General features: G+C 39.1%; 2 protein-coding genes across 7 annotated transcripts in view; one reads left to right on the top strand and one right to left on the bottom strand.

Annotated features, from left to right (window-relative positions):
- Reps1 (RALBP1 associated Eps domain containing 1) overlaps window positions 1-17,932 on the top strand; it is a 65,006-nt gene extending 47,074 nt beyond the window's left edge. For 2 of the 5 annotated variants that reach the window (XM_042694284.1, XM_042694127.1), the window contains exons 10-20: window positions 46-126; window positions 3,509-3,596; window positions 4,566-4,667; window positions 8,291-8,363; window positions 9,940-10,058; window positions 11,152-11,216; window positions 11,784-11,969; window positions 13,090-13,185; window positions 15,556-15,704; window positions 16,228-16,333; window positions 17,660-17,932. In XM_042694284.1, the coding sequence (XP_042550218.1) occupies window positions 46-126; window positions 3,509-3,596; window positions 4,566-4,667; window positions 8,291-8,363; window positions 9,940-10,058; window positions 11,152-11,216; window positions 11,784-11,969; window positions 13,090-13,185; window positions 15,556-15,704; window positions 16,228-16,333; window positions 17,660-17,728 (1,134 nt within the window). In that variant the 3' untranslated portion in view covers window positions 17,729-17,932. The remainder of the gene's footprint in view (window positions 1-45; window positions 127-3,508; window positions 3,597-4,565; window positions 4,668-8,290; window positions 8,364-9,939; window positions 10,059-11,151; window positions 11,217-11,783; window positions 11,970-13,089; window positions 13,186-15,555; window positions 15,705-16,227; window positions 16,334-17,659) is intronic. The other 3 variants (XM_042694209.1, XM_042694451.1, XM_042694368.1) reach the window with 3 other exon arrangements.
- A 2,016-nt stretch (window positions 17,933-19,948) lies between these two features.
- Ect2l (epithelial cell transforming 2 like) overlaps window positions 19,949-22,813 on the bottom strand; it is a 55,233-nt gene continuing 52,368 nt past the window's right edge. For both annotated transcript variants that reach the window (XM_042668729.1, XM_042668695.1), the window contains 2 exons: window positions 22,090-22,262; window positions 19,949-20,230 (listed from right to left, as the gene is read on the bottom strand). In XM_042668729.1, the coding sequence (XP_042524663.1) occupies window positions 20,049-20,230; window positions 22,090-22,262 (355 nt within the window). In that variant the 3' untranslated portion in view covers window positions 19,949-20,048. The remainder of the gene's footprint in view (window positions 20,231-22,089; window positions 22,263-22,813) is intronic.

The following is a 22,813-nucleotide window of genomic DNA, read 5'->3' as shown; positions in this document are numbered from 1 at the left end:
CCATCTTTCTCATCATGCTGACTTGTCTCTCCTCTGTCTGTTCAGCAGTGGGAGACATTTAGTGAACGCTCTTCAAGCTCACAAACTCTGACCCAATTTGATTCTAACATTGCACCAGCTGATCCTGTAAGTCAATCACTTAGCTTGCTTGTTTGAAATTAATTTTATTAACCCAATTTCCATTCATTGTGGTTTTTGCTGATATGCATGATTCCGTGTAGTGCTTAAAGGGACCTGTTAGCAGGCTTTTCAGTTTTTGTGTGCTTTATTGTAGAAAGAACATTTTTTAGCCATTCCTCATATTTTCTAATTATTTTGGTGACAGAAAACTATGTTTTGAAATCTGATAGATGTGACTAAAGAAGCATTTTGTGACAGTTGATTTGGTTAGTAACTGTGTTATCATTTGTTAATTATGTGTATGTTTTTGTAATATATTGCTTATTTCAGTGTAGTGACATGTAAATATTTTTGTATGTTTGCTCATGTAATTTTGTAATATGTACTGTGTATTTTTAGGCAGTGTCATTTTTAAAAAATATTCCCAGTGATAATAAGCCTTTAGTATGTTGAGTTTTGTTAGAGAAGATGAAATTCAGCAAAAGAGCACAGCTACTGGTTAGCCTCCTCTCCTACACAGGAGCCTGTCTTGTCTTCTTGTGACTTACTATATTGCTTTGAAAATGCTACAAAGGGGGCTGGGAATGTGGCTCAGTGGTAGAGTGCTTGCCTTGCATGCATGAGGCCCTGGGTTTGATTCCTCAGCACCACATAAGCAAAAAGAAAAAATCCAGACGTGGCGCTGTGACTCAAGTGGTAGAGTGCTTGCCTTTAGCTGAAGAGCTGAGGGACAGCGTCCAGGCCCGGAGTTTAAGCCCCACAGCTGGCCAAAAAAAAAAAGACTAAGATCTCTTGGGAAGTGATAAGTTCTATAAACTAAAAGCTTATGTATAAATTTCCTTAAACTTTCACTTTTCTATTTATTTCTCATAGTTATTATGCAGTTCAGTTAATTTTACTTTTTATGGGAAGGAAGGTTTAAGTTAACAATAAATGAAGTTATTTTCTAACCCTTACAAAACAATGTAAATAATTATTCATAGTAACATGACTATCTAAACAAGACAAGAGCACTATGTGTAAAAATCTACCCTTGTTGTCAGTGACTCATACCTATAATCCTAGCTACTGAGGAACCTAAGATTTGAGGGTTGAAGTTTGAAGACAGCACAGGCAGATAAATCCAAGAGAGTCTTCCCTCCAAGTAACCAGCAAAAAGCTGAGATGGAGGTATGCCTCAAGTGGTAGAACACTAGCCATATAAAAAAAAAGTCAAGGAAGTGGTGCTGTGGCTCAAGTGGTAGAGCGCTCACCTTGAGCTGAAGAGCTGAGGCCCAGAGTTCAAGCCCTATGACCGACCAAAAAAAAACAAAAACAAAAAAAAAGTCAAGAGAATGGAAAGGCCAAAGTTCAAACCCCAGTACCAGCACAAAAAAAAAAAAAAAAGTAAGACTTAGAGGCAAAATAAATTGACTCAGGACTGAAAGAAAATACAGATATAAATATTTAGCTTAACAATGATGATGTTCTTCTCACTTCTTAGGGAAAAAAAATCACAGATGTATGAATGTCAATTCTAGTGTTTAAACTTTTATGGTCAGTCCTTTTATTTCTACGGTTGCAGAAGCTCTAGGAAAATAAAGAATGGTTAATTAGTATTTTAAGCTTGAATTTAGACTTCAGAATTTGATACAGTCAGTCATCAGCAAAGAATAAAACTGAATGAGAAATCACTAATTGCTACCAGATTAGCAAAGATTGTCTATATATAAACATTGTAAATTAGGAAGCTAGAATATCATATATAAAACCATGTTTTTATAACCATAAATATAATTGTGTCTTAAATGTATTTTTACAAATATTTTCTTGAGAATCACTCATTATTTTATGAGAACTCTAAACTTTTTTTCTGTATTTACTGATCTTTGTAACTATAATTTTAGTGTTATAGGAGAAATGTTGTTTACTGATTAAATGAATAAACTTCCAGGCACCCATGGCTCACAATTCTAATACCCAGGAGACTGAGATCTGAGAATTGTGGTTTAAATCCAGCCCAGGCAGAAAAGTTCATAAGATTTTATCTCCAATTAATCACCAAATAGCTGGAAGTGGATCTGTGGCTCAAGTGGTAGAGTACCCACCTTGAGTGGAAAGAGCTAAGGACTCCTCAGTTTAAGCCCTAGTATAGGCAAACACATAACACAAAGAATGAACTTTGTTCAGATTCTCACTGGTTACGGCAGAAAATTACTATGAATGATTTTATCAAGATAGTAACTATAAAGAATTTGTAATAAATTGTTTGAATGTAGGGATAATGCAAGTAAGCCAAGAAGGTCTGTTAAATAAGAAGCCATATGTAGAAATGTAATTCTCCCTCTCAGAAGGCTGAGTGTTAACTCAGTATTATTACCAAAACAATGTTCAGTGTAAAATAAAAGTCAGTATCTTCCACACTACATTGTAAACTCAGCTGATCAACAGATACTTAACATTTAAGGATCTCGAGTTCAGTTTTTAACTACAGAACATAAAAAGTATGGAATGATTCCTCATGTTCTCAGCCACTCTGTTACTGTGGAGCCAAATATTTATGTTTCCCAGAGTTCAGATTTACTCCTCCCCCAGTAGTCTGGGCCCAAAGGTAGGCATCCTGGCTCCCGGAGCCTGCTCTGTTTGCCTTCCCCTTCTGAGATGCTACTGTTTGTTTCATCTTCTCTTCCTTGTCTTTTCTCTTTCCAAATCCTTTTTGATAGTCAGTACTACTAGCTGCGTTACTCCTATAACTAAAATTACCTCACAGAAAGTCTAGAAATATCTGATATATTATAGTCATAGAATTGGTGTAAGTATTAGCATATTAGAGTAGGAGTCTTGGAGTTTTTTTTTAAATAATGCTTTGTGAACATTTTATACTAAATTTAAATTTTAAAATCTAAGCAGTTTGAACTAATCAATAGAGAGTATGTATTGAGCCTACTATTGAAGGAAAGCAATCATCTAATTATCTTTGCTTAGTACGTGGAAAAAAAAGCATCAAATTTTCTTTAACAGTTTAGTAAAAAAAAAAAAAGTGTTCATTCTGTTAGTCTTTGAGTTTTCATGAAGCAATTCTGTTTATTTTAAAATTAACATTTTTATAATTTCATCAAATTATGCCCTGCTTTGCTTTTGAATATTTTCTTCAACTATGTTTTATCAGGGCACTTTCTGTGCAAATTTTTAATCACTCAATTTAATATATACTTCATAAAATCAGATTATTCTGCTTATGCAGTAAACTTAATTTCAATAAAATTCTAGAGCTTTTAATTTTAATTTTTTTTCTCATTTTTACTGTAATGCTATTGGTGTCTATTCACCATCTTTCAGTTTTGTTAGTTTTGATCATTTCATGGTGTTAGCTTGGCATTTTTAATACAGTTTGTTCATTTGTCTCTAGGATACTGCTATTGTTCATCCAGTTCCCATTCGAATGACTCCAAGCAAAATCCACATGCAGGAAATGGAACTTAAAAGAACTGGCAGTGGTAAGGAGGTTGTCATTAGAATGTATTTCAGTTTCATCTCTAAAATGGCTAATTATTCTGTGAAGGTTCACATTTCTTTCTTCATAGTTACTTTTTTTTCCTATTTTTTTAAATTAGTGGTGATTGCTTTTTTTAAATTCAATACTAAGTATAGTGTATGAGTTTGCACACATTTGCTTATATTGCAGTTTTAAAATTACTAGTGATTTTAAATGATAAAATTTTAACGAGATCATTTGAAAATATGTTTCTACTCGAGACTTACAGCACTATTGTAATTTTATATCTAATGTCTATCAGTCTTTGGAGAGATATATATTAAAACAAATTTTGGCCTCTGAATAAATTTTTGGAAATTGTATGCTTTATTTGAACTTTTGGAATTTCCTCTCATTTTAGACGAAGTGTTGTAGTTAAAAGTTTCTCCAAGGTAAATATGTCTTCTTTTCCATATAAAGCAGCACAAATTACTTCTATGGTCTGTGTGTAGGTGATTAAAGGGATGAGAAGATGCAAACTAATTTTTTTATTATAAGGTATTTTCCTTATGGCAGTTAAAGAGATTGTACACAAATAGGCTTAATTTGTTTTATTTAAAATATTATGCAACCAGCTGCCATTGGTTCATGCCTATAATCCTAGCTACTCAGGAGGCTGAGATCTTAGGATCACAGTTCAAGGCTAGCCTAGGCAGAAAAAAAGTCCCTGTGAGACTCTGTCTCCAATTAACCACTCACATATCGGAAGTGGCTCTGTGGCTCAAATGATAGAGCACAAAGAGGCTCAGGGACAGTGCCCAGGCCCCTAGTTCAAGCCCTACAACTAACAAAATAAATTATGTTGCCTGATATCACATAGATTTATCTGACACTTTGAAATATCTAAATGAAGTCTTGTGCTCTGAGTTTTTATGAATTTGTGGATTTAGATGCCTGTATTTTATATTTTTACTTGTTAATTCTCTACTAGATCATACCAATCCAACTAGTCCCTTACTTGTGAAACCATCTGATCTTTCAGAAGAAAGTAAAGTCAATTCATCAGTGAAATTTGCTTCTGGAAATACTGTAGGTAAGTGAAAGATAGTGTCACATATCCCATATGATTTTATGAAGTCTGGATTTAGGTTCTGAATAATTTAAGTGTTATAACCATTTAGTATTGTCTTCACTGAGTAAAGTGGATAATAGTCAAGTCTTTTATTAACACTACCAAATTTTTATTAAATGGCCATCCATAATTAACACCTGCTTTAAGGCAGGCTATCTGCTTGTCATCTTTCTCAGTTTAGTCTCTTGGCTCTTTCCTATGGCTATTTTCTCAGAAAACATTGGGAATGTTCATTCATTAAGCCAATGTCAATGCTGTATACCAAGTTTTGATCACTGTGGTAAACAAAGCAAAAAAAAAAAATCTTTGCCCAAATAGAGTTTGATTTCAATAAGGAAGATAAGAGGAGAGAAAAGTAATTTGTGAATCAGCAGGTAATAAATCCCATGGATAAAAATAAGGCCAGATGACCCCCAGCCCTAGTGTCTCACACCTGTAATCCTGGCTACTCAGAAGGCTGAAATCTGAGGATTGCAATCCAAAGCCAGCCCAGACAGGAAAGTCCATGAGACTCTCAGCTCAAATAAACTACTCAGGAAAAGCCAGAAGTGGTGCTGTGGCTCATGTGTTAGACTGCTAGCCTTCACACAAAGAGGCTCAAGGGCAGTGACCAGGCCATATGTTCAAGCCCCAGATCATCAAAAAAATAAAGCAAGGCTGGATGGAAAGAGAAGTGCCATTTAAGAAGATAAAGAAGGCTGTATTAAAAGATAAGTTCCAGGGCCGGGAAGGTGGCTCAGTGGTAGAGCGCTTGCCTTGCATGCTGGAGGCCCTGGGTTCAATTCCTTAGCACCACATAAGCAAAAAGAAAAAAGCCGGAAGTGGCGTTGTGGCTCAAGTGGTAGAGCGCTAGCCTTGAGCTGAAGAGCTGAGGGACAGCGCCCAGGCCCAGAGTTCAGGCCCCACAACCGGACCCAAAAAAAAAAAAAGATAAGTTCCAAGAGTTAAAACTTGAAGGAACTGAGGGATTTAGATGAGAGAATTTTAAGTAAAGAAGACTAAGATATAAGAACAGCAAATATAAAGCATTGAGGTAGGAAGTTTGCTTCTACTGGGACAGTAAGCAGATCTCCGGAATAGAATTAGTTAGCATATTTTATAGCAGAAATACTACATAACAGAATAGTAACAAGAAGGTAAGTAAGACTGATTTGTTCTGACTGAGATGAAAAGCAAAATTTCAAGTGGAGGAATGAAAGGATCTGACCTTGGGACTTGAACATAGGGCCTGGGCACTGTCCTTGAGCTTCTTTTTTTTTTTTTTTTTGCTGAAGGCTAGCACTCTACCACTTGAGCCACAGCGCCACTTCTGGCTTTTTCTGTTCATGTGGTACTGAGGAATTGAACCCAGGAATTGCTAGGCAAGCACTCCACCATTATGCCACATTCCTAGCCCCTGACCTTCTTTTTTAACAGGGTTCCTCTACCTGTCTTAGTGATAAGCCAGAAGAAAAGTACTGAAACAGGGAGAGACAGTTTAGGAGATTGTTACAATAATCTAGGAAAAGAGGTTGGTGGCTCAGTTATAATGGGAACAATAGAAAGGCTGAGAAGTGGTCACATTTAGGGGGCTGTATTTTGTACATTATGTAGGTACTGGCCACAAGGTTTGCTTATTTGTGTGGTGTAAGGTATGAGAGAGGAGTCAGGGCGACTCCAGAGCTCTGGGTCTCTACAACTAGAGATGAGAAAAGCTGTGAGAGCAGCAGTAGTAAAGGATAGAGTTCCACCTCAGTCATCTACAATTTGAGATTTCTATTAGTTCATCCAAAAGGAAAAATGTTCACTTTGGCATCTTTCTTTTATCGACCAGTTTGTGATTTTACAGAAAATGGGAAAAGCTGAATTTTGAAATGAACCTAAATGAAACACCCAGTCTCATCAGTTGTTAATTCGTAAGAAGCATGTCAAGTATCCCTCCAAAATGTAGAGGATAGAGTTGTTGTTGTTGTTTTAATTCTGTCACAACTCCTACTAGTTAGCTTTTGGGATACTCTGCTGCTTCCTTAGACTTTGAGGAAATTGAAATTGATGTTACTTTGAAGGAAGATCAGGGGCCTCTGACTTCATAAGTTCTATTTTTGTTTAAGAAATTTTATTCTGTCAGATTCTTCTTTTTTTCCTTTGGTTGTAGGGATTGAACTCTGTGTGATTACTGTTTCTGAGCATCTTTGTGCTCAAGGCTAGCATTCTATCACTTGAGCCACAGTGCCTCTTCCAGTTTTTGAGTGGTTAATTGGCAATAAGAATCTCATGGAGGGGCTGGGAAGGTGGCTCAGTGGTAGAGCACTTGCGTTGCATGCATGAGGCCCTGGGTTCGATTCCTCAGCACCACATAAGCGAAAAGAAAAAAGCCGGAAGTGGCACTGTGGCTCAAGAGGTAGAACGCTAGTTCTTGAGCTGAAGAGCACAGGGACAGCGCCCAGGCCCAGAGTTTAGGCTCCATAACAGGACCCCCCAAAAAAAAAAAAGAATCTCATCATGGAGGGGGCTGGGAAGATGGCTCAGTGGTAGAGTACTTGCCTTGCATGCATGAGGCCCTGGGTTCAATTCCTCAGCACCACATAAGCAAAAAGAAAAAAGCCGGAAGTGGCGCTGTGGCTCAAGTGGTAGAGTGCTAGCCTTGAGCTGAAGAGCTGAGGGACAGTGCCCAAGCCCAGAGTTCAGGCCCTATGACCAGACCTCCCCCCCCCCCCCCCCAAAAAAAAAAAAGAATCTCATGGAGACTTTAGTGTCCAGGCTGGCTTTGAACCATGATCCTCAGATTTCAGCCTCCTGAATAGCTAGGATTGCAGGCGTGAGCTACCAGCACTCGTCTTCTTTTTTTTTGTTTGTTTTTAACATTGTTTTTTTTTTTCCTTGAAATGACTTTTCACATTTATAAACAAAATCAAGAAAATAATTACTCATATTTCCAGTGTTTCACAAGTGATCATTTGTCAAATGATTTGTCAAATCCTTGTCCTGTGCACTTATAATGCAAGGTTGAACAATCCTAATCTGAAAATACAAAATGTGATGTGTTGATTTCACATGACAAATGAGAATACAGACATACTAAAAATATTGTGTGAAATAACTTTCAGACTGTGTATTTAAAGTAGATTTGAAGCATAAATGAATTTCGCATTTTGCGCTTCGACTTGGGTCCTGTCCCCAGGATGTGCACTGTGTAGAGGGGGAATGTTCTCCTTCAGAACTGCCTGAGGCTGGTGATCCTCCTACCTCCTCCTGTCTGAACTTTAAGTTCAGATATTCTAAAATCTGAAAGAACCTGAAACATTTGTGGCCCAAGCATTCCTCAAGGCATACTTAGCTTATAATTACATTTTTCTATAATGTACAATCATAACACATTATTTTGTGATTTCTTTTTAATATTTCTGTCATTAAATATTCTCTCTCCTGTATGAATATGCATGATTTATTTGGTTGATATTTAATTTTTTATAGTTAGTAACTGTTAGCCTGTTAGCATTCTTTGGATATCTCTGACTTAAAGCAATATCACTTATTTGTTGGGGGTAGATAGAGCAAAAAATAAAGAATGATTATTATTAAATAGGACATATCCCATTTGTCAGCAGATGGTTACAGTAGTTCAGACTCTTTTACTTCTGACCCAGAACAGATCGGGAGCAATGTAACTCGTCAAAGGTCAGTATTTGTGCCAATAAAAAGTGTGAAATATTGATGCATTTTAATTTTCAAGTTATTTAAAAGAAAGAACAAATTATTTTGTTTTCTGGAAGTGTTTAGATTACTTACCTATTGGTTTATGTAAAAGATAAGTGATTTTGTTCATTCCAACTTGAATAGAAAAGGGGACCCTTGCTTTTTTTCTCATGTGCCTTATAGAAGATCTAAAAAGAGTAACTTTTTTCCCCTTTTGTGCCAGTATACTGGGGTTTGAACCCAAGGCCTTGTATTCTTGCAAATTTTTAGCTTTTCTCTCAAGGCCGATGCTCTACCACTTGAGCCATACCTCCACTTCCTAAAAAGAGTAACTTTTCAATAGAAGTTTAACAGTGTCCTCTTTTGTAGTTAAACAGTAAGAACATTGAGAGTCTAAGTGTTAAATATGTAGTCAAAGGAATTGTCTGTATTAAAATGTTCAAAAGCCCAGCCCCCCGGTAGCCTACCTCTGAAAACCTACATTACACATAACTTTACAGGCACAAACAAAATGTGTGATTGGGCAAAGCATGACAAGAGATTCGTCTCCAGGGCTTATACATCCATTAAAACCTGTGAGCAGGACAGAGGCCTCTTTCTCCTCTCACTTTGGCATGTTGCAAGTATCCTTTTGCCACAGTGCCTGGGGCTGAGGATGTAGAGACTACAATATAAAATTTCCAAAGAATTTACAGAATCGGAAAAGCTGTGTGCTTCCTTTCAGATTCTCCATGTATTTCTTCCTGTGTTTCTCATCATTTTCAAACGTTTGGATTTAATCTTTTTATCCCTATATGTGAAGGTCAGACTGCCAGAGTCGAGAGAGATACTTTTCAGAGTTACAAGAAGTGACTCTAAGGCAAAGAGCTTCAGTGTAGTCACCTGCAGTGAGACGGCCCGACCCCCATGACCAACAGTGAACGGGTTAGCCACACTCAGCCCCAGCCACCATTTCTGAATTTTCATGAGTTGAAAAGTAACCCTATTTGAAATAGTTTCTCATTTTGAAAATATATTTTTGGAAGTATTACTACCTTAATTGAGTGCATTGCCCTAAGTTTGTATCTTGAAATAGTTACAAATATTTTCTCCTCACAGCTTTGGAAATTTTGTACATAACTTTACAAAAACAAATTTTTGGCCATGCACACCATTTGTTTCAGACATAAAATAAATAGCACCACATTTAGTTAGTTAATACTTATACAAATACTGCTTTAAAAACTATCATGCTAATAAGATCCTTACTGCTTAGCAGAATTTGAATGCTTAAAATACAAAAAGGAGCCAGACACTAGTGGCTCAAAGCCAACCCCAGGCAGAAATGTCTCTGCGAGACTCTTATCACCATTTAACTACTCAAAAAACAGAAGTGGCTCTGTGGCTCAGAGGTAGAGTGCTAGCCTTGAGCAAAAGAGCTCAGGGACAGCACCCAGGCCCTGAGTTCAAGCCCAGTGACTGAGAAGGGGGCAGGGGGCGGCAGGGATAGGGGAGGTGTGCAAAAAGTTCCAATATCTGTGGCATGACCAATTGTGACAAGATGAATTTTACAATGCAGGTCTCATTCAGGAACATCACCTGATAACACTGCACCACCACCTCCCCCTCCAAGGCCTCAGCCTTCCCATTCTAGATCATCATCCTTAGATATGAACCGGACCTTTGCAGTCACCACAGGTATGAGGTGTTTTTTGCTTGTTTGTTTTTTGGTGTTGGTCCTGGGTGCTTATGTTCAAAGCTAGTGTTCCACTACTTGTGCCACAGCTCCACTTCTGGCATTTTGGGAGCTTACTTGGAAATAAGAGTCTCACAGACTTTCCTGCTCAGGCTGTCTTTTGAGTAGTTAGGAATACAAGCATGAGCCACTGTGCATGGCTTTATTTTGTGTTTTTGGAAAGAGAGTCCTAACTATGTAGCCCAGGCTGGCCTCACTCATGATCCTCCAGTCTGAGAGATTACAGATGTTTACCATATGCCCAGCTTATAACTTAATTTTAAAGTTTATCTAAATCTCATCATTTTCTTTGCATTTTTCTTTGTCTTATTTTTGAATTTATTTGTATTAAGTATATAAAATGAGAGGATATGTTTTTTCATAGTGGCTATCAAAAGTGTGTTTGAATACAAATAAAAAAGATGACCTGAGAGATGACACAGGAAATTTTTTTAAAGACTATGTGGTAATGTGGGGCCAGGTGATAGGTCTTAAATTGGCTAATGAAGGACCAAGAAGAATCATGACTCAAAGATTTCAGTGTTTGTACAGCTGACAGTATTGTTTCAGTCTTGACTAAAACAGAAACCTTAGAGCAAAAGACTGATGCAATCAGTTTGGAATGGTGAGGAAAAGTATGAAGGATCAACAGGCCACCAGACATTTGAGCTAAGTAAGACTGATGTGCTACTTGAGATGCTTTGCTATTACTAGGGATGGTAAAGTATTAGATAAAAGGAAAAATTTGAATGTCTCATATCTGATTGCTAAGAAGCAAGCAAAAACATAGAAGGGGGGAAAACAAGAATATATACTACTGTGGAAACAGGAAAGACTTATCAAGAGGCTCATGTAGTTGTAGAGGTGACAAGAAATGAAGTTGAGTCAGGTTTGTGAGATTCGGCCATTAAGTTACATGTAGACCATTTTACAAGATAGTATCTACCTTCTAGTATTTACCAAGTATTGCTTCCATGAAGTCACACTCATTTGCCTGTTTTTCCTGTTAGCAAAGTGATTGTACAGTTACCTAAAAAGAGTTGTATATTCACACAGGCCAGCAACAGGCTGGAGTCGCTAGCCACCCTCCTGCAGTGCCTCCCAGACCTCAGCCCTCACAGGTAACTCCCCAAGGCACTCACTACACACGCCAGCTACTGCCATTACTTGAGAGGTCAGGGCTTACCTAGTGATTGTCCTTAAAAGCACTAAATTTTTTAAGCTAAATATTATTATTTTGAAAGATGAAATTTTCGGTAATTACCTGGGTTTAACTTGAAAAATGAAGCAGATGATTAGCATCTTGATAAAAGAGGATTTAGTGGAAAGAACAATGGAGCAGGAGATGGGAGGTATCCATTTGTGTCCTGGATTGAGCACGTGACTCACACAGTGACCCACTTTGCCTCTGACTAAGTTACTATATCAGTGAAATAAGCATTAGGTAACTTCTAGTCTGCATCCCTTTCAGGTCAAAATTGACGGGCTGCAGTGGATGTATTAGTAGAATAAGTTAACGTGAAAGAAGTAAGGCTTGTATATTTAAAAGACCAATTGATACTTAATGGAGAGAGGACATTCCAAACAGAAGGAATGTCATTTTATGATATGCTTTCAAAGACAAGGCTACTGTGTAACACCGTGAATGCAACTTGAGGTTTGTTGTTTTGTTGCACACTGTTGTACAGGCACCTGGTCCCGCTGTGCATCGCCCAGTAGATGCTGACGGCCTAATAACTCACACTAGTACCTCACCTCAGCAGATTCCAGAACAACCAAATTTTGCAGATTTTAGCCAATTTGAAGTGTTTGCTGCATCAAATGTAACCGAAGAAGATGATGATGACGCTGAGAAACATCCAGAGGCTTTACCGGTCAGTTCTCAAGGGCTTAGCTAGTTTGAGGTAGTCTCTTCCCATATCACACTTGTAAAGCCTGGCTGTAAACAGGACTCCTGGAAAGACAGATAGAATTATACAGGATATCAGTGAAATGTCTGCTTCTGCCTCTTTTAAAGGTTTTTATTCCCTAAGTCAGTGTTTCTTAACTTTTTGACTGGCCTTCAACACTTGTCTGCAGTTTGTTTTTTTGTTTTTTTTTTTTTTTTTTTTGGGGGGGGGGGTCTGGTCATGGGGCCTGAACTCTGGGCCTGGGCGCTGTCCCTCAGCTCTTCAGCTCAAGGCTAGTGCTCTACCACTTGAGCCACAGCGCCACTTTCTTTTTGCTTATGTGGTGCTGAGGAATCGAACCCAGGGCCTCATGCATGCAAGGCAAGCGCTCTACCACTGAGCCAACTTCCCAGCCCCTTGTCTGCAATTTTATGCTTACTAAGAACCTAAATCTGCTTCAGGTAGATAGAGTATGATAGACATGTACATATACATAATGTGGCCCAACTGAAACATTGCTCTGGAGATTCATTGCTAAGGCTCTAAACGAGTGAGTTGGTAAAGATTTCCATAAGATAAGAGGCTATCATGACTACAAATATACAGTTGGCATAAGTCACCTTAGTTAAGTAAAATGTTCACAATGCCAGAATTTAATCATTGTAGTCAGCATTCCAGGAGACTAGCAGCAAGGAATGTCTCTAAGAATCTACATCATCAAACATTAATACAGAGTTGGAGAGGCCAGAGGAATGCACTTTACTTGACCCTTCAGGAGGGGAGATGAGCCTGAGGGCAAGTACAGGTGTGTCCAGGACCTAGTGCCCACGCCCTGGATGGCACTTCACTTCCCCAGCCACAGTACTTCCCTGTACCTTGAGTGGCATATGTGATTGCGTCCTCGCTCTCTGTTGCTCATAGTCAGTACCTCGCTCCTTCTCTCATTCTGTAGTTGAGAACGTCATTTACCTAGAATTTTTAATGTTCCTTGTTATCCTCAGATTTCATGAGAATATTTTCTTGATATTTTAATCTGTTACTTTGTATATGCTGTATTCATAATTATGTTATATATAGTTAATGGTTGTGATACTTTCATCTGTAGGTTGAAAAAGCCTCTGATCCTGCAAGTTCTCTTCGAGTTGCCAAAACAGATAGTAAAATTGAAGAAAAGACAGCTGCTAGTACCCCTGCCAATGTGGTATGCAAAAAGTCTTACAATATAAATAGCTTGTGTATGTACAAACTTAAGTGAGATGATTTTCAGAAACAAAGAGCTGAGTGAGACATTGGTAGCACATGCCTGTAATTCCAGCACTCTTGGGAAGGTTGGAACAAAAGACTCAAGAGTTCAAAGGGCGGTCTGGATTACACAGTGAATTCAAGACTAACTTGGGCTCTATAGGGAGACCTGGTATCAGAAAAACAAACAAGGGCCAGGCACAGTGGCTCATGCCTGTAATCCTAGCCACTCAGGAGGCTGAGCTCTGAGGATCATCGTTTGAAGCCAGCTTGGGCAGGAAAGTCTGTGAGGCTGTTATCTCTGATTAATCAGAGGAAACGCTGGAAGTGTTAGAGTGCTAGCCTTGAACAAAGTTGCTCAGGGACAGTACCCAAGCCCAGAATCAAGCCCCGGTACTGGAAAAAAAAGAAGAAGAAGAAGGGGCTAGGAAGGTGGCTCAGTGAATGAGTGCTTGCCTTGCATGCCTGAGGCCCTGGGTTCGACTCCTCAGCACCACATAAACAGAAGAGGCCAGAAGTGGCGCTATGTGATGTAGCACTAGCCTTGAGCTGAAGAGCTGAGGGACAGAGTTCAGACCCCACAACCAACAAGAAAGAAAGAAAGAGAGAAAGGGAGGAAGAGAGGAAGGGAAGGAAGGGAAAAGAGATGGAGGGAGGCTAGAAATGTATACCTAAGTGCCAGAATTAGAGGCATACACCACCATACTCGGCTTACTCTGTGTTTGGGTTTTGTTGTTGTTGTTGTTGATACTGTATTTTTGGTTTTGGCAGTACTGCTTAATCTGTGTGTGGGTTTTGTTGTTGTTGTTGATACTGTATTTTTGGTTTTGGCAGTACTGGAGATTGAACTCAGGGCCTTAGCTTGCTAAGCAGGTACTCTGCATCTGAGATACACCTCCAGACCCTTTCTGTATTGATTACTTTCAGGATAGGGGTTTGCTTTATGCTTAGGCTGACTTAGACTATGATTTTCCCTGAGATGACAGGCTTCTGTTACTGAACCCAGCCATTGACTGAGATGGAGTCTCATATACTTTCATGCCTGCGCTGGCCTCAAACAATGATCCCCTAAATCTCAGCCTCCCTAATGGTTAGGGTTAACTGGCTTGAGCTTCACCTGGCTATGATCTTAATTTTAACTGTTTTAGAGAAAATAAAATTCCTCCAACAGTTTATGATGAAAAAATTTAAATACATAGAAAAGTTGAGTTAATTTTCAAATGTGCATCAGTAATCCCACTGCCTTGATTATCCCAATACTGTTTTGCTATGTTTACTTTGCCAGATATTTTTCCTTCCCTTCTGCCAATTCTTACCTCATTTATGAGTTTTATATTGCAAATATTAATACACATGCCCTTAATGGAACAAGTTTAGTAACTTTTTTTGTATAATCTTCCACACATACCTAATAGCAACATGTGTTTCTGGAAGGGCTTAAGTTGTACTTTCTGGATACCTGTACTTACTAGAATAGTAAGGGGGGATTGCTGGCGTAGAAATTCCTTAGATAATGATGACTGCATGTGTCTGGAGACTTCCTTTGTTGCTAAAGGAAGCATGATTCATGTTTATGTTGAACCTTACTTTCGTAGCCTAGAATCATATTTGGACCTCAAGGAACTTAGGCATATGTTCATGATTGTGATGGCAACTAGAATCATCTTTCCTATTGTACATTGTCTCCTCATGCCAACAAATAAACACATTTTTTTATTTTTTTGGTTGGTCACGGGGCTTGAACAGCCTGGGTGCTGTCCCTGCGCTCTTCAGCTCAAGGCTCACGCGCTACCACTTGAGCCACAGCCCCACTTACAGTTTTCTGGTGGTTTATTGGAGATAGTCTCAGTGAGAAGCCTGGCATCGTGGCTCACACCTGTAATCCTAGCTACTCAGGAAGCTGAGATCTGAGGATCACCGTTCAAAGCCAGCCCGGGCAGGAAAGTCTGTGAGACTCTTATCCCCAATAAACAACCAGAAAACCAGAAGTGGTGCTGTGGCTCAAGTGGTAGAGCTCTAGCCTTGAGCTGAAAAGCTGAGGGACAGCGCTCAGGCCCAGAGTTCAAGTCCCACAACCGACAAAAAAAAAGGGGGGGGGGGTTTACTGCCTGGGCTGGCTTTGAACTGTGATCCTCAGCTCTCAGCCTCCTGAGTAGCTAGAATTATAGGCATGAGCCACCAGCACCCAGCTAACAAAATATTTTAAGTAAACAACACTTAATTTTTTTTAAGAACAAGTAGCTTAAAGAAAGCAAATGGTGTTGTAGAGTTCTAACCCACCATGCGTATCTTCACAACTGGTCATTATTAATGGTATCTTGTCTTCTAGAGCAAAGGCACAACACCTCTTGCTCCACCACCTAAACCTGTTCGGAGAAGATTAAAATCAGAAGATGAATTAAGGCCAGATGTGGATGAGCATACACAAAAGACGGGCGTCTCGCCTGCTGTTCTCGCATCACAGCCTTCTATTCCCAGGTAACGTGATTGAACCGTGCTAAGAAGTAAAAAGGTAATTCTCTCCCTTCCATGCTTAGAAATAAGTCAGAAAGGGCTGGGGCTGTAACCCAGTGGTTGACTTCTTGCCAGCATGTGCAGACCTTGAGTTTGATCCCCTAGCATCACAAGAAAGAAGCAAAATCAAAAAAGACAAGGCATGGTGGCACATACCAGTAGCCTCAGCTTCTCAGGAGGCGGATTGGGAAAGTGGAGGGTTGGGGCCACCCCTAAGCAAAAAGAAAACTTAGCAAGACCCCCATTTGAAAGAATAAACTAGGCATGCTAGCATCTGTCTGCAGCATCAGCTGCCTCAGGGGCAAAGATATGAAGATTGTGCTGAGATTTTCTAAGGCTGGAGGCATGGCTCAAGTGACCACACACGCTTGAGGCTCTGAATTCAAATTTTGTGCTGCCAAAATGAGAGAGGGGAAGCAACTTTGGGGGAAAGGTGGTTGTTTTGAAGAAATGAAGATCATGACTTTTGTCTCCTTTATCTCCACAGATCTGTTGGGAAAGATAAAAAAGCTATCCAGGCATCAATTAGACGCAATAAGGAAACCAACACAGTTTTGGCCAGATTGAATAGTGAATTGCAGCAGCAATTAAAGGTAATAGGGTTTTTGAATCTTTTATTTGGGAAGTTTCATGGAGTCAGAGCTCCTTAGATTTTCAGGAAAAGGTGAAAAGTGATCCAACAATTCCTAGGCTTACATTGAAACTTTACTCAAACCAGAGCTAGGCTCTAGTGGCTCACAGCAATAATCCTAGATACTCAGGAGTCTGAGATCTGAAGATCACAGTTCAAAGCCAGCTTAGGCAGGAAAGTCCATGAGACTCTTCTCGCCAGTCAACTACCCAACATGCTGGAAGTGGAGCTGTGGCTCAAGTGGTAGAGCACGATCCTTGAGCAGATAAAGCTCAAGGATAGCACCCAGGCCCTGAATTCAAGCCCAAGGACCAGTACCAAAAAATAAAATGTACAAGCCATTGAATCTTAGGAATTTTTAACTCAATTTTATTACAGATTGCCTTATTCTATGTATATATAAAGCATCACTATTCCTATAACATTTTTAATTTTTATTTAAAAAAAAAATTGACGGGTGCCAGTAGTTCACATCTGTAATCCTAGCTGCTCAGGAGGCTGAGATCTGAGGATCATGATTGAAAGCCAGCTGGGGCAGGAAAGTCCAATTAACCACCAGAAAACCAGAAGTAGTGTTGTGGCTCAACGTTGTAGAGCCCTGGCCTGGAGCAACAGAGCTCAGAGACAAAACCTAGGCCCTGAGTTCAAGCCCCACAACCGAAAGAAAGGGAAAAAAAAGAGAAGAAATGAGTGTTTTTCTCTTTGGAACTAGAACAGTGAGATTCAGAAATTGCTATAATCCGATGTCATCACTAGACAAAAGAATCAAGGTTAACAAATTCTTCTAATAAGTTAGGGGACAAGCTTTATGCAGAATTCATGCATTGATGCTCATCTGTTGCAAACACTGGTTTTGTGGTAATTGGTGTTTTATTACCTGACTTAATTGCTAGGATCTTATTTTAATACCATGAATGTACAAAGAAATTGACTTTATACAGTGACATATACTTGTAAAATAGGAATCTCTAGCTGAGCACTGGTGGTCCAGGCTATTAACAGCCAATTGCCTGTGGCTCATGTCTATAATCTTAGCTACTAAGGAGACTGACATCTGATGATTGAGGTTTGAATCTAGCCTTCACAAATCTGTGAGGCTTTTAACTTCCAACTAGCCAGCAAAAACCTAGAACCCTGTACCAGCATCCCCCCTCCAAAAAAATAATATGAAATCTCTGTCCTTTTGAGTCTTCTTGACAAATATGAATTGTTTTCTTAACACAGAGCTCATTAGACATGTGTTAATCTTTTTATATACTTTACAATGTAACTTTGCATGTTTTTTCAGGATGTTCTTGAGGAGAGAATTTCCCTGGAAGTTCAACTGGAACAACTTCGACCATTCTCTCACTTATAAAGCAATTGCCGTTAACTGTGAACATCCCCATTTTTAAGTGGTTTGGGGCTCGAAGCCATCTTGGAGACCCAGCCATGAAACTCACTGCTTAATTCAACATTAAATTTTATGATTCTGTTTTGCCCTATATGTTCACCATTGTATTTAAGTGTCTTTTATTTTTTAATTTCAACAATAAAAAGGGTCAGGATGACTTTTCTGGAAGGTGTGGTGTGTTTGTTGGCATACCCCTATCATTTCTATTCCATTGCAACAATAATGTGTCATGTTTTTATTTGTTGTACTTATATGACCAAAATGCAGTGATTGGATTTCAGAATGGGTTTCTCATTTATGTCTCAAACACAGACTCAAATTTTTGCAAAAGAAAAAAAAAACAAACTATCATCTTCTTGCATTTAGAGTTTACAAAAAGCATCCACATTTTTTAAACAACCTTATGAGGTATTATGTTTGTGGCAGTACTGGGGGTTGAACGCAGGGCCTGTGGCTTGCTTGGCACTCTGTCACTTGAACTGCTCTTCCTGCCTACAATGCTCTAGATTTACTGTAAAGAACTGGCAGAGATAACACAGATTCTCTAGAAGCTAATTTACTAGAAAAGTTTCCTCCCTCTGTTAGTCAGTATTCTTTAGAAGTTACCAGACTTCTTTGCACATAAGCTTGGGGTCAGGTTGTATACTTTCCTTGTCAGAATTTGATTACTTAAGTTACCAGTGACTTAGGAATGTTGTGTGTGTGAGGTTTTAATTTAGTAACAGTCATGTAAACAGGAACAAAATGAAGACGGATATGTAATTATCCCCACAGGTGAAGGGAAAGTGAAATGCTTACATAAGTTCTGTCTACCTTGAGACATCACTAGTTTGTGCGTGATTAATGCGCTTAGCACTGTAAGAAGGTTCTACATAGTATTTTCAAGTAAGATGTTATGAAACTCTCAAGTTTATCAGTTACTGATAGAAGAAAGCAGTGGAAGTTCCTTATGATTTCTAGTTTACCTTCCATTGTGTTGTCACTTTCATTGTCTTCCATGTAAGCAGATTCCCCTATTAACACTTTTTGAAGTGTGCTGTGTTTAGAATAGTATGCTGTCTGAGGATTTGTTTTCTATTATGTCATAGGTACATTGGAACCACATATGTAAGCTTGCATTCATCACTGTTAGCAGGTAATACCTTAAAGTGAATTCTGTCTGTGGGACATGACAATCAGAAATGTGATTTTTATACCAAGAAGATAGTACCGTATTTTAACTATCATATATTTTTAATCAGAATTTAACTTGTAAGCAAAGAAAGCATGTATAATTTCATTATCCAAAGGTATATACCAATGGTTCACAATCCTAGACTGTAGTCTTAGATTCTATTATTTTAGGGGATTGAAGGAAAATGTCAATTTACAGCCTAAAGCTTCCAAGATTAATACATGGTACTTCATCTATCACTGAGGAAAACTGTTACTGCTGTGTACATCAGCTAAAAGTTTTCAGGTGCCTAACAAGTTGTAGCTAGTTTGTTAAAAACACAGACAATGGCTTTAAAGCCCAGCTAACTACTGTTCTACTGTTTATTTTAAACATAATTGTCTAAGCCGGGTGCCGGGGGCTCAGAACTTGTAATCCTAGCTACTCGGTGGCTGAGATCTTAGGATCATGGTTTGAAGCCAACCCTGGCAGAAAAAAGTCCATGAGACTCTTCATCTCTAGTAAATCTCCAAAAAGCTAGAAGTGCAGCTGTGGCTCAAGCCATAGAGCATAAGCCTTGAACACAAATGCTCAAGGATAGCATCCATCCCCCAGGTTTAACAATAATAAATATCAATATAACTGTCTTCATTTTTATTTCATTACAAGCAAGCATTGCTAGATTTCTGCTTCTTTGTATTGTTTGAAGATTGTATTTTTTTCCCAGTGGTCTTCTAATTTATTATTGCCAAAATATTTGTAAAGCTTACTGGGGCGATCTAAGGAGTTTAATGTTCTGAAGAGGAATATATTTTCATAAAAGGCATGTTTTTGACAAGTGTTTGAAAAAGCTTCCATTTATATTTCTTGGGAATATTTTAACATCAGCCTTGTTTCATAAAATCTTTTAAGATGGTAGCTAATCACCAGCAAATTAAAGTATTTTTCTAGAATGATCATTTGTGAACATTTTTTCATTCTGTCATTTTTCATCTTGTTCCCTTTGAACTCTTCATAGCATCCATCAGATGACAGCTTGCTGTTGTAACCGTTCCATGGGACTGTCACAGGGGATAAAGTTTACCGTCGGAAGGAACCTCCTAGTCATCTGGGTTCCTCCTCTCATCATGCCTAACACGTGTGAGCATCCTTCTTCCTGTCTTGCCAGGAGGGCTGGCGCCTTGATCTGTTCTTCATGCTCCTCCTGATGGTGTTCTGGAGTGCTGAGAGCCACAGGAACTTCTCAACTTCTGCCTCAGTAGCACAAATCCATTCATGTTTTGGACCTTGAAGAACAAATGCATTCTTGACATCTGTAAAATCATATAAGTATGATTACCTATCTTTGCAGGCAACACTCAAGATAGAAAAAAGGTTTAATTCAAAACTCATCTTTTTGAAACGTAAAAACAATTTTTAAAAGTACAAATCTGGTTTAGAACATTGCTTCCTACGATGTCTAAAAATTAGAATAACCTAATACAGTGAGATAGTTTGTCATAACCTAATGTACTATATTCCAATATAGTCTATATTATAATTGGCAATTGCTTTAAGACCAGATGATGTGCTGTTTTATTTCTTTTTGCCAATCGTGGGGCTTGAACTCAGGGCCTGGGCGCTGTCCCTACACCGCTTCTGCTCAAGGCTAACACTCTACCACTGGAGCCACAGTGCCACTTCCACCTTTTTCTGTTTATATGGTACTGAGGAATTGAACCCAGAGCTTCATGCATGTTAGGCAAACACTTTACCACTGAGCCACCTTGCCAGCCCTGTTCCAGCGGAACTGGAATCAGAGAACATCTTTATGTTAAGTCCCAGTCACTAATATATGCTATGAACTACACAGTGACAAAGCCAGCACTATCAAGTTAGACATGAATGTTATGAGCATTAATGATTATCATAGTGGGAAAAGAACTGAAATGTGTTTCACACAATAACCCTACCTCATGATTGTGGTTGACTTTTTACTTAAAATTGCCCTTGGAGGAAATACATATTCTCACAGCTGGATTCATTTTTTTTCTCAAGCTCAGATTTAGAATAGGGCTCAAGCTATTTTATTTAGGTCAGTTCCTTTTCAGCGATCTTGGCTCCCACTTTAACCTAAGTACTATTATTATGCACAGTGAAAACTATGAGAAAGAGGCTGTCACACTTGGATTTAGCGTAACAAATACAGGCAAGCTTGGGAGACAGAACATAGGTATTTCTGTAGTTACTTCAAAAATAAAATGGTGTAAGTTACAAAGTATACTTTATAAATCTATTGATTCCTTCATCCCAAACTTAATTCTAATATAAGGGGAAAAGGCACAATCAAATTTGTAATAACCACTTACTCCTAGCAGAATAGAAGAGCAATGGATAAACCTAAATAGTGCAGCCAAGTACCAGTGGCTCACTCCTGTAATCCTAGCTACTCTGGAAGCTTGAGATCTGAGGATGGTAGTTCAAAGACAACCCAGGCAGTAAAGTCCATGATAGTCTTTTGATTAACCACTAAAACCAGGAGTGGAGCTGTGGCTAAAGTCATAGAGCACTAGCCTTGAAAGGGGGAGGAGGGGAGCTCAGGGCCAGCACCCAGGCCCTGATTTCTAGCCCCAGAACTAGTGTGCGTGCACACACACACACACACACACACACACACACACACACACACACACACACACACACACACACACACACACACACACACACACACCCTAGTGCTTCAGGCCCCTAACCTGTTAGACAACATAGGAGGTGGTAAAGGACTCCCCTGATTTCTAGCCCCAGAACTAGTGTGCGTGCACACACACACACACACACACACACACACCCCCTAGTGCTTCAGGCCCCTAACCTGTTAGACAACATAGGAGGTGGTAAAGGACTCCAACTGTCAGGTGTCGGAGAATTCATGAAGATGCAAGTGCAGGCCTGTTTTTGCAATTTGAAAGCTGTTGACCTAACGTGTAGGATATGTATCTGACCATACTAATGCTGGCACTTGTTAATTTTGCTGCTCGGAAGTAGATGAAAGTTAATGAAATCACAATTTGCTAATTATTTGCAAACTCAAAAATTGTAATTCTAACCTTTTTCCTACATTTAAATATTACTAGTTACTAGTTCATGAGCTTTGTGGAGATATTTGAGTCTTGAAGGAAAAAACAATACATACACTTGGAGTCTGGAATATCTTCCACAAATAAACTATGAAGCGTGACTGCCGCAATGAAGTGGTAGGTGGTTTTTGGAGTCCTCTCAAATGGTATATGAGATGTGGCCCGACTTGAAACAAGCAGCAGATCATTGAAGAGAAAGAGGCTGAGATCGTGGATTTGTTCATATAGCCTGTGTTGAAGTAAAATGTGCATTTGTGCATGACTCAAGTGGTACAATACTTGGCTTAGCAAGCATGAGGCCTTGAGTTCAAGACCTGATACCACTAAAAGAAACAGAGCTAGGCGCCAGTGGCCCACACTTGCAATCTTAGCTACTCAGGAAGCTGAGATAAAGGATTGCAGTTCAAAATTCCTGGCCACAAACCAAAGGTTCAAGAAGCTCAATAAACACAAAAATATCTAGACCTAGGCATAAGGCACTCTTCCAAAAATCAAAGGGCAGCTGGGAAGGTGGCACAGTGGTAGAGCGCTTGCCTTGCATGCATGAGGCCCTGGGTTCGATTCTCGGCACAACGGAATTGGTGCTGTGGCTCAAATGGTAGAGCATTAGCCTTGAGCTGAAGAGCTAAAGGAAAGCACCCAGGCCCAGAGTTCAGGCCCCACAACCCCCCATACCCTAAATAAAGCAAGTCAAAAAGCTCAAGTCCCAGAGTTCAAACTCAGGTATCAGCAAAAATTTAAGTAACCTTTCTTCAAAAATCAAAGGGAGCATTTTGATGA

The sequence above is a fragment of the Dipodomys spectabilis genome, unplaced genomic scaffold (genome assembly GCF_019054845.1).
Source record: "Dipodomys spectabilis isolate Male_0828 unplaced genomic scaffold, ASM1905484v1 ptg000001l, whole genome shotgun sequence".
NCBI lineage: Eukaryota > Metazoa > Chordata > Mammalia > Rodentia > Heteromyidae > Dipodomys > Dipodomys spectabilis.
The sequence above is the reverse complement of the archived record's forward strand: the minus strand, read 5'-3'. Positions and strand labels throughout refer to the sequence as shown.